This window comes from Ambystoma mexicanum, chromosome 7p, assembly GCF_040938575.1.
Source record: "Ambystoma mexicanum isolate Mex_15411 chromosome 7p, UKY_AmexF1_1, whole genome shotgun sequence".
Taxonomy (NCBI): Eukaryota; Metazoa; Chordata; class Amphibia; order Caudata; family Ambystomatidae; genus Ambystoma; species Ambystoma mexicanum.
In genome coordinates this window covers 170,197,092-170,212,507 of record NC_090939.1, presented here as the reverse complement: position 1 = coordinate 170,212,507, position 15,416 = coordinate 170,197,092, and the positions used below count along the sequence as shown (strand labels likewise).

The 15,416-nt window shown below is 45.5% G+C and overlaps 1 protein-coding gene across 4 annotated transcripts in view; it reads left to right on the top strand.

Moving 5' to 3' along the window:
• Positions 1 to 15,416, top strand: part of PDZK1 (PDZ domain containing 1) — a 201,815-nt gene that overhangs the window by 145,165 nt on the left and 41,234 nt on the right. For all 4 annotated transcript variants that reach the window (XM_069636013.1, XM_069636010.1, XM_069636012.1 and 1 more), the window contains one exon: positions 9,856 to 10,125. In XM_069636013.1, the coding sequence (XP_069492114.1) occupies positions 9,856 to 10,125 (270 nt within the window). The remainder of the gene's footprint in view (positions 1 to 9,855; positions 10,126 to 15,416) is intronic.

Below are 15,416 nucleotides of genomic sequence, written 5' to 3'. Positions count from 1 at the left end.
GGTATCGGTTCTTAACAGTTATCTGGTTCAATGCGCGGTAGTCTATGCACGTTCTGAGGTCACCTTCCTTTTTGGGTACGAAGAACAAAGCTGAAGATGCAGGGGACTTGGATGGGTGAATAAAGCCATTGGCAAGGTACTGGTCTAAGTATTGTCGTAGGTGAAGGTTCTCAGGTTCCGTAAGGGCATAGATCCTGCTACAAGGGGGTTGTGCACCGGGTATGAGATCGATTGGACAATCGTACGATCTGTGAGGAGGTAAGGCGTTTGCCTGTTCCTTTTGGAAGACATCCTGGAATTCTTGGTATTCTGGAGGTAGTTGCATGACTGCTGTGGTCACTGAGGCCAGGCCTGCGTTCTGATTTTTCTTTGGGTAACAGGTTTGTGCACAGTCCGGGAAGGTTATTCTCTTCTCTCGCCAATCAATACAAGGATTATGTGTTTCCAACCAAGGTATCCCCAGTATTATTTGGAACTGTGGGGCTTTGATTAGATCAAACACAATAGTCTCTCGATTCCCATCCTGACCCAATAGTGTCATCGCTGTGCTGGAATGAGTTACAGGCCCAGAGGCAATTTCAGTTCCATCGACTGTGGTGATGACATCTGAGGTGGTTTTTTGGCAGAGAGGTAGATTCATCCTGGAAGCCAATTCATAGTCCACATAGTTTCCTATGGCCCCGCTATCAATGTATGCCCTTACTGCGTGCATATGCGATGGCTGCCTTGGATCTACGAGGACCATTGGTATGATGAAATGCGAGGTCTGAGTATCCTTCTTCAAGCTCGGCAAGCGGACCTCTACGCTTGTCGGGCGTGGTCGGTTCCCGAGTCTAACTCCATATTGCTTTTATCAGCAGCTCCTACCACCTTCTTGGGTGGTTTTACAGGGCAATCCCGTAGAAAATGTCCAGAAGTTCAACAATATAGACACAATTGCATTTGCCGTCTCCTTTCTCTTTCCTTCTGGGTTAAGGGTCCTTTAACCCCTCCAATTTGCATGGGTTCTGAAGCATCTGCTCCTTTGGGGTTTGCGTGGGTTTTGACCAACACCCGATTCTCAAACTTGGCTCGATCAGCCTTTCTGTTCTGAAGTCTGTGATCTAACTGGACCACTAAGTTTATATACTCAGCGCAGTCTTGAGGTGGGTTCACGACTTGAGCCAAGACATCCTTGAGTTCTCCTCGAAGCCCTCGATGAAATAACGTGATTCGTTTTACCTCAGGCCATCCAGTTTCCACTTTTAACCTATTAAAGGTCGCGATGTAGGATAGTAGGTCCTGGTTACCCTGTCGTAGGGACAAAAGTTCGTTATCCAGGGCCTGTCCTTGGGAGTGCTGGGCAAATAGTCTTTCCATGCTAGTTTGAAAGCCCTGAAAATCCCGAAGAATTGGGTCATCCTGAGTAACTAGTGGAATTGACCAATCAGCTGCAGTGCCGCTGAGATATGACAATACAAAGGCTACCTTGGCTTGATCGTTTGGGAAGGCTCCAGGTCTGCATAAAAAGTGCAAGCGGCATTGGTTTATAAACACAGCAAACCTTTTGGGATCTCCGGCAAAGCGTTCGGGTGGGGCTAATGGAATGTTTCCTGGTAGGTTTATTTGCACAGGGTTACTCGATAACACAGGAGCTGGATTTCCCCCGGAACCAGGTAGGGATGCTTGTCCAGCCTGGCTTTGCAATAGTTGCCTAGCAAGGTCATCAGTTCGCTCCTTTGACAAAATCAGTTCTCTCTTAAGAGCATTGGTTTCTTGACGGGCAGAATGCACTTCAGCCTTCAGTTCCCCTAGTAATTGGGCCAATTGGTCAGTCTCTGAGGTATCCATAACGCCCGGGTGGGAATTTGTGGGTAGGCTTCTCATTCTGTTACTCTCACCTGGCTCCCACAGAGGTGTTGATCTGAACTGGACAGCTGCAGTCTCCACCAATGTGACACGTAGGGCCGAGATGACGGACTGGACTGGCCCACCTAGCTTTGTTTGCTTGGCCCGTAGGAATATTCTTCTGTAAATGGAGAAAGGGAATTAACCACCCGTGGGGTTGAGCGTAAATCCCCCCACCCCCACTGTTCTCCCCACAGATCACCTTTGATGTCCCCTCTTATAGTCTCACCTGATGGTTTGAAAAGATGAGCTCTCCAACCTGCATTGAGCGCAGGGGCGCGTTGATAACCAGTTGCTTCACTGGCTCGAAGGAATTGGTGAGTTCCAGAACAATATTGACTCCGAAAAGTATGTAGTTCGTAAGAGTTCACATGTCTGACTTTCACTCTTGTCCGATTTCTTGCATTTTGCAGCTTGACCCCAGCGAAGAGTTCCTCGTGGTAGCTGACGAAGTTCAGGTAAGGATTTGGTTTATCCTACACACTTCAATAAAATAAGGCCAGAATGTAACCTGTGGCTTGTTCCCTTATTCAGGTGTGGAGAGAAAATATGAAGTTCGGGGAATAATGCCACCGGCGGTAAAATTAGGTAAGTCTATTGTGGTGAGAAGAGTTCCCCTTGTTTGTCCCTTCATCTCACCTTGTTGTCCTTTTGTTCCCCTTAGGGGCCGGGGTACGGCGAGGATGCAATGGAAACTGCGCCGACCCGTGAAGAGGAACAGTACCCCCGGCGGTAATCAGGTGAGTCTATGGGGGTAGTTACTATTGCCTCTGTTTATTCCCTTGGCTCACCTTTGCTGTTCTTGTGTTCCCCTTAGATGCCAGAGTGCGGCGGGGACGTGCAGAAGGATGCGGTGGATCGTGAGGATGCTGCGAAGGCCGGTGAGTTCAGCGTGGTGCTGCAGCAGGTGAGGCGGCGCATGTAAAATGCTTCTTTCTTCCAGCTCGAAGGCGCGGTGCATCCGGAATTCAGGTAAGGATCGAAGGTTTTGCTAACCTCTTCTCCTTCTGTTCCTCCCTTTTTCTAGGAGCTGCCGACTCGAGGCAGGGTGGCAGAAGACTGGATGCAGGATTGCAGACACGATGACGTTACACTGCTGGATTCAGAATAACGCGAAGCATGTGCTGCTCTTCGGGCGTGGTTTAAATAGCCTCCAAAGTAGTCCCAGGTAAGTATTCCTCCCCAGCCCTACCCGAGTAAAAAATAGTCCCTAGGTAAAATAGTCCCTTCCAAGCCTCATTTGGCTTGGAGTTATGCAGCATGGTCTGCATCAGGTAAGTTCTACTGTATGAGCCTGGCGCCTCTGGCACGAGGACTGACTCTCCATATGAGCCTGGCGCCATAGGCGCCAGGGCCGCACCCAAACAGCCCCTAGCAGGGGTTTTTGGGCTTGCTCAAAATAACTTGATGCCTGCATCCGGGGTTGCTGGACCTGGTCTGGTTCCCCGGGGGTAGTCATCATGACAATCTGTGACAAGGCCCATTCCTTCCAAAAATAGTGTGAGTATCCAGCCAGAACTGTGCAGAACCAATCTCTGAGTTTAAAAAAAACCTAGTTCAAACCATTTCAACCTATTTGGAACTGCATAGAAATCGTGTATTCATTCTGTGATTTCAAACCTGTGAAAGTGGCAATTGCCATTCTGAATCATTATTTCATTTCTGAAATCTACCTCCACAAAATATCTTTTGAACCATACGTGCTAGGAACGAGATTTAACTTTCATTTTAAAGCTGAGATCCTCATTTCTACTCATTATAGTTTGTCCGTAATCACACTCGACGCACTCGGAAAAAGTGCCACGAATTGCAATTTGAATCAAATTTCTCCACCTGTCAAAATTGCTGTCTTTTGCTGGCAACTGCTGAAATCCGTTTTCAACCTGATAATCCCTCATGAATCACTGATAGTGTTGACCTGAACCAATCTTAAGTAGCTATCCCCTACCCTGACTCTCCTATAGGGAATTAAAATAATTTTTAGCATATTTTCACTTCTTTGCAAATCCCATTTAAAGTATTCTTGCCCGTGTCTTAAAATCATCCCTGTTGCTCTAAGCTTGCTAGGGGGGGAACTGAATTGGTATTGCATTTGATTGTATTCCTGAAAAGTGCGTGCTCTCCTTCCATCCCCTTATATTGCATAGGAGGGGAGGGAATTGTCAAAAGAAAAAGTGATCATATTATCTCTTGTGGAAACCATCTTAGTTATTTCTGTGCTGCATTCTTTTCCGTCATTGCATTTCCCTGAAACCATAAAAGCATTCTCAGCTACCTTATCCTTTCTATACCAACTCCTAAGTAATTAAAAAAGTGTGCTAGTGTGATATTATCCATTATTGATCACTGTCATATTCATAAGTGTGCTATCAAATATTAATTTATTTATAAAAGTGTGATATATATATATATATATTGTTTAATTTGTAAAATAAATCTTTTAATTTGCAAAACAAACCTACTTCTTGGCTCAGTGAGGTCAGGGGGATTCAAAGAGAGGGGCGTTATACAAGGGTTTATCATCCAGATCTATGAACTTGTCATAAAAATATATAATTAAGGGCTTCCCTTGGGCATCCCAGACTCGGCATTGACTTAGTTGGAGTGCTGAATTGAGGTCACTTAACAACACACAGCTCTCTTTCAGGCTCCCCTCAGCCACCTCTGCATCTTCTCTCATACCAGACTGTCTGGCCACAATTCAGGAATGATGTGCCACCAATGATCTCTGCCTTAATGCCAGTAAGACTGAGATCATCCTCAGTGGGACAGCTGTTCCCTCCTTTCCTCTCTCTCTCTCCCTCTCTCTCTCTGGCTACCCACTCTGAGCCCTCTTCCTGCTCCCTCCTGTGAGTCTAAGAATTTAGGTGTCATCTTCGACTCCACCCACTCCTTCCCTCCTCACATCTCTGACGTCTCTAAGAAGTCTAATTATCAGCTGCACCTCCTCAGAGGTATTTTTCCTTTTCTCCTCACTTTCCCCCAGAAGCTCACTATCTCCAGAGCTCTGGTCCTCTCTAGGCTGGACTAGTGCAACAGTCTCTTTCTAAAGCTTCCTGCTTCTACTCTTCGACCGTTACAACTTATCCAGAACAGGACTGCAAGACTTGCCCTTGGCCTCAAGCCCAAGGGTCAAGTTCAATACCCTCTGCATCATTCACAAGGCTTTCTGGGGCCTGGGACAGCTCCACCTCCAACTTTCTCTTCCAAAATATCTTCCTTCGCAAGCTCTCCGCTCATCCACCTCCAACTCTTGGAGGGTCAGACACTTCTCCAAGCAGACTGTTGGTGGCACATCTATCTAGTCAGCTCACCAGCAACTCCCTTTCCTGTCACTCTCTGACCGCCCACTCTGGGTCCTCTTCCTGCTCCTACCTGTGATGCTAAGAACCTCAGGGTCAACTTGGACTCCACACTCTCCTTCTCTCCTCACATCTCTAATGTCTCTAAGAAGTCAAACTACCAGCAGCACCTCCTCAGAGATATTCTTTCTTTCCTCACTTTCCCTCAGAAGCTCACTGTCTCCATAGCTGTGGTTCTCTCTAGGCTGGACTACTTCAACAGCCTCTTTCTAAATCTACCTGCCTCTACTCTCCTTCCTCTACAGCTCATCCAGAACAGCACTGCGAGACTTGTCCTTGGCCTCAAGCCCATCGATCATATCTCTCCAGCACTGAAATCTCTCCATTGGTTCACAGTGGTGGCAAGGATCAAGTTGAAGACCCTCTGCATTGTCTACAAGGCTTTCTGGGGCCTAGGGCCTGGGACCGCAATACATCCAACTCTCTCTACTGAAATACCTTCCAGCTCTAGCTCTTCGCTCCTCCACCTCCAACTCCTTCAGGGTCAATCGCTTCTCCAAGCAACCAGTTGGGGGCCGATCTCTTTCATCGGCTGGTGCCTCCCTATGAAACATTCTCCGTGCCTCTCTGAAACTTGAGCAGAACAATCTCCGGTTCCGGAAGCACCTCAAGATCTTCCGCTTTGCTTCTGCCTTCTCTCTTCCGCTCCCCTGCTGATCTATCTGATACATGCACTGGTCACCTGGCAACCCTCTGAATTCGGGCCCAGGTCCCTGCCTGTCCAGCTGCATACACACACTGCCTCTTGGCACCCCCTGCACTTGTGGTCTGTATCTGGAATCCCACAGTCCCCTCTCCTGCACTTAGTATACACTTGTTGCCTGCACTTCTAACACTCCCACTTGCCACCTGTTGGATGCACTACTTGTTGTTTCCTGATTACGTGCCCTGCACTTGTCCATCCTATGGTACTTCTCCTCTCCCCACTCCCCTGCAATTGTGTGATCTGGATGTCACTAGGACTAGTAAGATCATTGTTTTTTTCCTCCCTCTGTTTCCCCTCCCTTCCCTTGTCACACCTTGAAACACTTGTGAATATGCACGTTATAAATGCCATATCATATCAAAGTACCCTGTCAGCACCACATGATGAAAGCATGAGGATGGAGTGGACATGTACCAGATATCTGTGATCATTAGGAGGTCAAAACGTTAATCAAAGATGGGATAGATCCTGTGGGTCTGTTGTGTGTAGACCTATTGACCTAACTTTAATGAAACCACAACCCAGTGTAGCGGTAATTTAGGTGTTAGTGTTTGACAAGCAGTCCTCTTTCATTAAAAATTGTAGTCTGAGTTTCGTTTATCGATGTCATGAACCACCGTACGCCTCCCTTCTGGACTTCGTGGTCCCTGACCCATAGGGGACTGAACTCAGCAGTACTCCCAACATGCCCGCTGAACGCGGAACGCTGTTTGCCAGTCTCCGCGTTGCACGCTCTACGTTCTACAAAGCAGGCATGCCCCCGCTTGCTTTAGTCAGACGTGTGTGGCCGGGTTCGTACAGCGATTACTTCTGATTCATGGTTCCCGGTCCCCTGAATCTCCTCTTCTTTCATCCTTCCCCTTTTTTCCTCACCTTGCTTTTCCTGGTTTGCCAGCGCATTCGTATATCCGAGTGCGCTCCTCGCCATTTCCTGGATTTTTTCCCGGACATCTGAATGCTTCCTGGAGTCGGGTCAAAAAACGCACGCTGGAACCCGAGGATCCACGCACAGGGTTATACAAAACCCGAACAGTGCGAAAGAAGACATCTTCGAAGATCACGAACAAATAATACAGACAGGTGAGAAGGGGGGGAAACCTGTGACAATCGAGGGCGTAATCTTTGGTGCCTGGTTGTCTTGTGATTTCCATCAGTGGGACGGAACCTTTTGGTTGCTATTTGACCGGGCTTGAAACATTTTGATTCCTTATGTTAGATAATCCATCCCTGGGTGTATTTTAATGGGCTGGGTGCAATATGCCAGTGGTGGGTCATACATATATTAATCATCAGGGCACATTCAGGTGATGCTTGCCAGGACAAAGATTAGATCAACAGTTCTTAAAATGATTCACGGGGCACAAATCATTCACATTTACTTAGGGCAAACAAGAGAAGAAATGGACTAGCTAGGAAGAAACCACCATGGATTGAGGAACTGCTGAAGGGAACGAACAGGCTGAGCTAACTGGTGAACACGGCCATAGCTGACTTGTGCCCATTCCAACCAAACCCAAGTGTGAACCAATGAGAACTCTTGGCTCGGTCCCAGAGGCAAAGGAAGAGTTCATTAGAGTTCTAGTTCTTGAGAAAAGATGGACTTGCATCGAGAAGGAAAGTGATGATTTGCCATTGGTAATGGAAGGCCTCATCCAGAGAATGAAGTCACTGTATGGCAAGGCACTCAATACAAGGGACTCCGAAGCCCTCAGCCCATCAGTCAGAGAAACAGAATCGATAGCCCTCAATCTGTGGGCCAGATGCTGCATCATTCTTTGAGTTGACATGAAGGACGAGGTATTGATTGCGATCCACAGTGGATCCAGATCAACATGCCCAAACCCCTATCAGACAAAGCTAATGAAGCAGTCTCGAATCAGAAAGGACTGACATCTTCAACTCCACTCTCTCCTTCTTGTCTCACATCGCGGACATCTTTAAAAAGCCCCACTGCACCTTTTCAGAGGTATTCCACCTTTATTCACCTTCCCCCATGGGCTCACTGTCTCCGGAGCCCTGGTCCTCTCTAGGCTGGACTACTGCAACAGCCTCTTTCTCAACCTGCCCTCTTCTACCCTCCGTCCTCTTCAACTCATCCAGAACAGAACCACGAGACTTAACCTTGGCCTCAATCCCATGGCCTACATCTCTCTGGTGCTCTCTGGTGCTGAAATCCCTTCACTGGCTCCCTGTGACAGCAAGGATTATGTTCAAGACCCTTTGCATTGCCCACAAGACCTTCTAGGGCGTTGGCCCACTCTCCCACTCTATCTGCAATACTCTGTTACTAAATATCTTCCCGGGCACTCTGCTGGTCTTCCTCCAACTCTCTGCGGATGAGCTGCTTCTCCAAGCAGAGACTTGGGGGAGATCTTTATCATCTGCAGGTGCCTCCGTCTGCAACTGCCTCCCTGCCTCTTTCCATCTTGAGCCGGATCTCCTTAAGTTCCGGATACTCCTCAAGTCTTTCCTCTATGCCTCCTCCTTCTCTCTCCCTCTCCCCTGCTTCTGCTCAGTTTTGCTGACTGGCTGCTTGGTGTACCTTCAGAGCCTCACAAGTCCCAAGCTTCCCTCACCAGTCTCCTGCACTTGCTGCAGCACTACTGCACTTCGGTTGAAGCCCATGAGAGTGGTATCTCACTGCACTTAACCATGGTTCTGACGGGACCGGGACTCGGCGCCCTTGTCCCTATTGCCCCCACCCACCAAGCACTTCCTTTTCTGTTCACCTGCATAATCTGAATATACCATGCGTAGTAAGATTGTTGGTCTTGTCTTCCGTATGTCTTCCCCTCCCATGCATGGTTGCGCTTTGAAACACTTGTGTATAAGCGCATGATAAATAAACAATCAATCAATCAATCAATAACGGTTAGCGAATCCTGAAGCATTGAGAAAGCCAAGAGCTGCATGACAGGAAGGGAAGAGAACCGAAAGCTATCAAATGATTATGATGCCTAAGCCTGCAGGAGAATCAAGAACAGAAGATAACCAGAGAAATTAGAGCAGAGTGGGTAGTACATTGAAAGAGGGAACCAATAGCAATGCAAACTGATGACAGCAAGAATTGCCAGGCGGGTCGGTGTAGTTGGCATCTGGCAAGAGAAGGATTGGCATACATGCGAGACTGCGCAAGTTGTATGGGCCATAAGGTCCCCATGACTGATCCAACAGCATACCAACAATCACCACTTTCTCTATTATTACCCTTATCAGGTTTTCCAATTCTTCCCACTTTTTTCCCTTTTTTCTGTGTCGCAGACCGTGACTCATTTCACAGATTCACTTGTTTTGAACAGTACGCACCCAAAGACCATGGTCCACCCCTTCAGTGTGTTGGGTTGGTATTTCTCTCCATTTTAAGGGACTGTTGATTTTATGGGAGAATGTAGGCTTGAAGACTCACAGGGCACACGGAGAGGCATATGTTTACAGTGATGTATAGTTTCCTATGTTTATCTTTAATTTACCCTCATTAATTAACTTACCAGTTTTCAATGTTCATTGACTGCTCGTTACTTTTTGACATTACCATGTACCTATTAAATGAGTATTATTGCACTGTATACATTAGGAGTTACAGTGTTTTCCTAGTCTTGCCTTTGACGAAGGGGAAACCTAATAGCACTGGCTGTCGCATTGACGCTTGAGATATTTGTTCCATGTTGTCTGTTTCTTGTGAGCGCCTTGAGGCCCAAGGGCGATAGGGCTCAATATAAAAACTATGAAAGATAGATAGATAGGTAGATAGATAGATAGATATATAAAGATTGGTGGAGGCACATGTATGTAAAAATATGCCAGATATCTCATTCATCCACAGAACAGAATCTGTACTTACTCTAACGTCAAAACCCTAACAAGGGGGCCAAGCACTTCATTGAGTCCTTTGTTTTTCAGGCCGGTGTTTGTCCAAGTCTCTATTGGAAAGTTGAGAAGGAAACTGTCAAAAATGAACCAGTGGTGACTGCAGCATCAGCCGTGAGTCAGACACCGGCACCCGCTCCAGCTGCACCGAGCACCAGACTGGCCCCAGCTCCACCCAAACCACCTGCTGCCAAAACGGAAGTGCCTCACAAGCCCAGACTCTGCAGACTGGTGAAAGGCCCCACCGGGTATGGCTTCCACCTTAATGCAATAAAGGACATGCCAGGCCAGTTCATTAAAGAGGTAACACGTCAAATGTATTTTATTTTGATTTTAGTTGGGGGATGTGTGATGTCATCTTTCATGTACTAGGTGTTTGTCTTAGCAGTCCACGGTGGTGTCGTGAGTTATGGTTGCTTAGCTTACCATAACTGGCGAATTTCTGGAGTTTTTCGGTTTTACTTGTAACCATAATGTCCCTTTAACAACGTTTTGTCGTTGAATTTCATAGCTTTTTATTAGTGCAACGTAACAATAACGTCCCTTTAACAAAGTTTTGTCAGTGAATTTCTTGGGTTTTTACCAGTGCACCCTAATTTGCTACACTTCCTAATATCATACTTACCCCAATACAGCAACGTTTTTCTCCAATTTAGAAAGTTTCACCTTACAATGCTGCCATTCCCCACCTTCTACCATCATTTCTAACACTTCTATACACTTTTTGAAACTTTTTCCACTGTTTTTGTGTGCGCCGACGTTTGCGAACGTTTGACGTCTTTGCAGACTTTTTCAGACAGTGTCACATGACCACACGCCCAGCATGATGATGCATCCACACTTCACGAACGCACAGCTCTGAGCATAGGGCCCTTTAGGAACGTGTTTGTAATGGATGGGTTCACAGAATAACTCTGAGTCCAAATAACCGAACCAACTCAGGAGGATGGCAAAGTACTGTTTTATTAAGAATGATCAAAAACAGGGAGTTACAACGAACATCAACGGACGTACGCTAGATTTCTGTCAATGATCTTCTCATAAATACATGGTTATTAACCCAAAATACATCAGAGGTGACGTCACACTACGTGGCAAATAATAAAAAAACCTACTACGGTGGGCATAGTCTTAAGGGGAACATCTAAGTATATTATCTATAGGAACGGAACTAGGATTGTAATTGGCTGTCCACTGTCAGGTGGACACATGGACAACACATGCCTACCTCTAAAACATGTAATCTTCAGAAACATTAGCTACACCATTTCCCATTGGTTTTCAAACTATAAGGTCCTTCATTATATGGACCACTATGATTGGTTGGCACGCTTGTGCCATGTCCGGAACAATCGGTACACTTAGCAGCACATAGGCCCAGAGCCAGGTGCAGGGAGATGGGGCATGACCCTACCTCCTCACCCAATTAGCCCAGCATCTCTCATCACCCAAGCCTTCTGCCATGAAATTGTCTTTGTAGTTGGCCTTGCAAAAGAATCCCTGTCTTCGGCCAACATGGGAGAGTGAGCTCACACTATCGTGTTCTGGGACTTCAAGCTCAAACTCCATTTTCATCCTTGGCTCACATGACAGGAGACCACGTTTTGGTCCATTTTGCAGGTTTTAAATGCTCTAAATGAATAAAACCTGGGACGCTTGGTGTTCTTCCTTTGCACCTTAGTACGGGATGATTCGTTCACTTCTTTCCAGAATAGATAGCTGACCTTGGCTGCTTCAATCTTGACTCCAGGTCAGACAACCTCGCCATGCAGCTCCACGATTCAGCTTATTCTTGCTGCAAAACAATTCTCGTCTTTCCACTTCATGGGTCTTGGCCTACAAAATTCATGATACATATGTCAAGCTTCTATATAATGGCGGCTTAGCCTGCATTCTTTTCACTATCTATAGCCAGCTTCTATGATGACTTAGTCTACCTTGTGTTTCAGCATCCGTACAATAGTTGAGCATTTAATTCTCGGCAACACTTTGTGCAGATGTATCTTCTTTTTCATATTTAAGAGTTCCCTCGATTCTTTACTTCATTATTAGTTTCTGTAGGATCCATACATCCCCTTCAGCCAATGTCTTGAGATGCCATTCATACTTTATGATGTCACAGGCTTCTTTCTTTGCTCTTTCTTATATTCCTTCAGGAGTTCCTCCCTCAGATTGTCGTCTCTTCGGGGATACATTCGATAAGGTTGTCTCAATGGGTATCTTCTTTTGAATATATGCTGTGGTATTGGCACAACTGCTGGTGTCAAACACGGCACGATCTCAGGCTTTCAAAATATAGGCGGTAGGGGAACAAGGTTTCCTGCAGAGGCATGCAACTGCTCCTCTACTACTTCTACACCTATTCTTACTCATTATCCATTAAGAATTTAACACACAGAACATACTTGGAAGAATATTAAGAAAACTGCTATTTATCTTATAAATGGCATCAGCTATTGCCATCCCATCTCCCCACGAGCCACCACCACCAGCTGGAGGACCTACACAACGAAAGAAGCACAATACTTCAAAAGACAATCAAGAAGACCAGAAAGATGAGGTAGAAGAAGTGTCTACCTCTAACAGCCAGAGAGAATCATGGGTGTGGCAGTTCTTTACCACTGTTGGAAATGTACCAAATGCTAAAGCTACCAAAGTGAAATGCACTACTCAGTCATGGACAACCTGGCCAGTACACCTATGGGACCACCTCCATGCGGCACCACACCAAATCCAACCACTGCAAAGCTCTCAGAAAGGCTGTTCCTTTCTTGGGAAGTAGTAGGCTGTCTTCCTCTACTTTGTCTTCCTCAACCTATGCTGAAACCACACAGCCTACTTCCGGGGGCACAAAGTCCCACCAGCTACCTTGCAAGCTATAAAAGATGATGTTGATCCATATCTTTTGAAAAAAAGACAGTACTCTTGATATACCGCAACACACCACTATGCAGGGGAGAGAAATTTCAAAGTGCTTTTGAAGCTGTAACCAAGGAGCATGAGAAAAACTGCCCCCTACCTTAGATGTAACACACGTGCAACATCTTCCCCTGTCCACCTGCCCATCCATATTAGTGCTTGGTGTCTCTTCCCTCATTTCCCTCCCACCTTACGTTCTAAACTCTCCTACAAAAAAAATCCCCAAAAAAATCCTTTAGGAACCATTTCACAGTTAGAAAATAGAACAAAAACAAATCTTATAACTCCATCTACTTTACATTTCTCAGTAAAGTACACAGACAGATTTTCCAACCTTCAAATTAGCATTTTGTGTTATGCTAATAGAAAAATAATGTGGCATTCATCCTTCGTTCCAGGCACTGGAACGGGGGATAATGGCCTCACGGCCCAAGTTATCGGCGCAAGCGAAGCGAGTGTGGATAATGAGGGCTCCGGACCATTATCCCCTACAGTGCTAAAAAAAAAAGGATTTTTCTTCCTACGCCTGGACGCGGGCGGCGTCCCGCTGTACGAAGGAAAATCCTTTTCCAAGATGGCCACCCTGGAAAGGAGGTGCCCTCTGTGCAGAGCCCCGCCTTCCCTTTGCATGGCGGCCTGCAGAAGGCGAAGAGAGAACCCTATGACCATATTACCATATTTCCATTTCTAACCTATCCCAAATTCAAAAAACGTTAACACATAGCCGATCCCTGGTGGACATGGCCATTTTATCCCCATTGGTCGTCCCTCGTGGTCTTTGCCACTAGATATATTGTCCAGATCATGACCTTATGCCATGACCCGGACAATCTGGCCACTGCCCATGGGAACAGGCTATACCTCAGTCACCAAAGGTATATCACTATTTTTTGTACCTAAATTATGACACTTGTCAAAAAATAAAACACTGACACATTTGCAGAACCATGCTTTGAGGTCCTTGCCAATGCTCCTTACACGAGTTTGCTGGAAATCCATCCATGTCGTATTTTTTCAAAAGTGTCAAAATGTACATACATACAATAGTCATATAACTTAGCCCCCACTTGACAAAATCCATTCGACTTTGCGCAAACATTCATGGTTGGGTCTGTAATCTTTGTGAAAACATTTGTCCACATTCATAAAATGGCAACAAAGTTATAAACCATCTTAACATGTTTAGACCCTCCCTCTAATTTAGCCCCCTCTTGACAAAATCCCACCGATCTTTGCAAAAAAATGTATATCTCGATCTCAAATAATTTTGCGAACCTTTGTGCAGATTTGTCAAATGGCACTACATTAATTAGCCTTTACAAAGTTATAAGCCATCCAAAAATAAAAACTGTTTTTCACCAACCCTGTATTGCACAAATAAGCATAGATGCGCCCGAACATTTTAGATGTTCACTGCATCACAGTGTTGTCCTGGACTGTTCGCGGACATCGGAGAAAACAACCGCCTGTTTTTTGGCTTTTTAGGCCATGTCCCATGCCATCCTCATCGCTCCTTCCTCGCTTTGAAGCTAAACACGGTCAGTCCTCGTTATTGCATGGATGGGGAAACCCACTGTAGTTGTAAAAAGTTCTATTTTTTTATTATGTATAAAAGATTGCAGACTTTGAGAACTCACAATGTTTTCAGACAAAGCACAGCATGATCAAATTATTTGCAGTGGATCACACACTTTGGTTAAGCAGCGTGCTACAAGCCCCTTGTTTTATGGCTGATCTCTTGGTGACTATTGTGATACATCGCAAAATCCCAACTAACCGCATTTAAGCAGCACGGAAAAGAGAAACATATGACCGGCTGCAAGAATAACATATGCCCAGGTACTTTTGGCCCCATAGCGAAAACCAAAAGCTGCCAGCCATGAATATACACACAGTAAGTGAACGTATATCTTAAAGTAAAATATACAAATGTAGTTTAAATGACCTTCCCCTTACAAGAAAATGCACAAGACAAAATAGCATTGCACGTTTTACAAAAAGTAATGAACACTAGAAAAATATCCTGAGAGAGAAAATGTTCCAATAAATATGCTGGCAAAGTATAAAAGGTGCTCACCTTTTAAACCCAGCAATCTGTCGTGAAATATTCCCTGCAAAAGAAAATCCCAATACAAAACTAGTGCTCGTGGTCTTGTGAGTTAGCATCTGCACTGGGAACATGACGACCTGAGTAAAATCCTGGTAGCCAAATACTTGCGCGAGCTTGCCAACCTCAAAAAAATCATTACATAAACCCTCTGAAAGAAAAAGTAACACTGTCGACTCACATGTGTCCTTTACTTGTGCCCTGAAAAGCAGCCATAATCAGGGGAAAATAACTGCACCAGCATCCAGGATTGCAAACTCTCTTGCCACATCGTGGGCAAATACTCATGACTTTCTTTCCCTCTCATAATGTCCCCTCTTCACCCCAAAGTCTGGCTTTCAACAATACTCTGCTTTATAAAGATAACTTGAAAGATACACATACCATACTCTCACTCAAACATATAAATCCGTATAGAACTATGTTAGACAAATAGTGTACAATTCTGGCATTATTCCCTCCATCTTGACTGGGAGACTACAAATACCAGGATGCAATCCGGCAAAACAAAACAAAAATGTTCGCTAATGCAAAGCTTTCAAGGACTGACGGTAGCACGGTTTAAAAA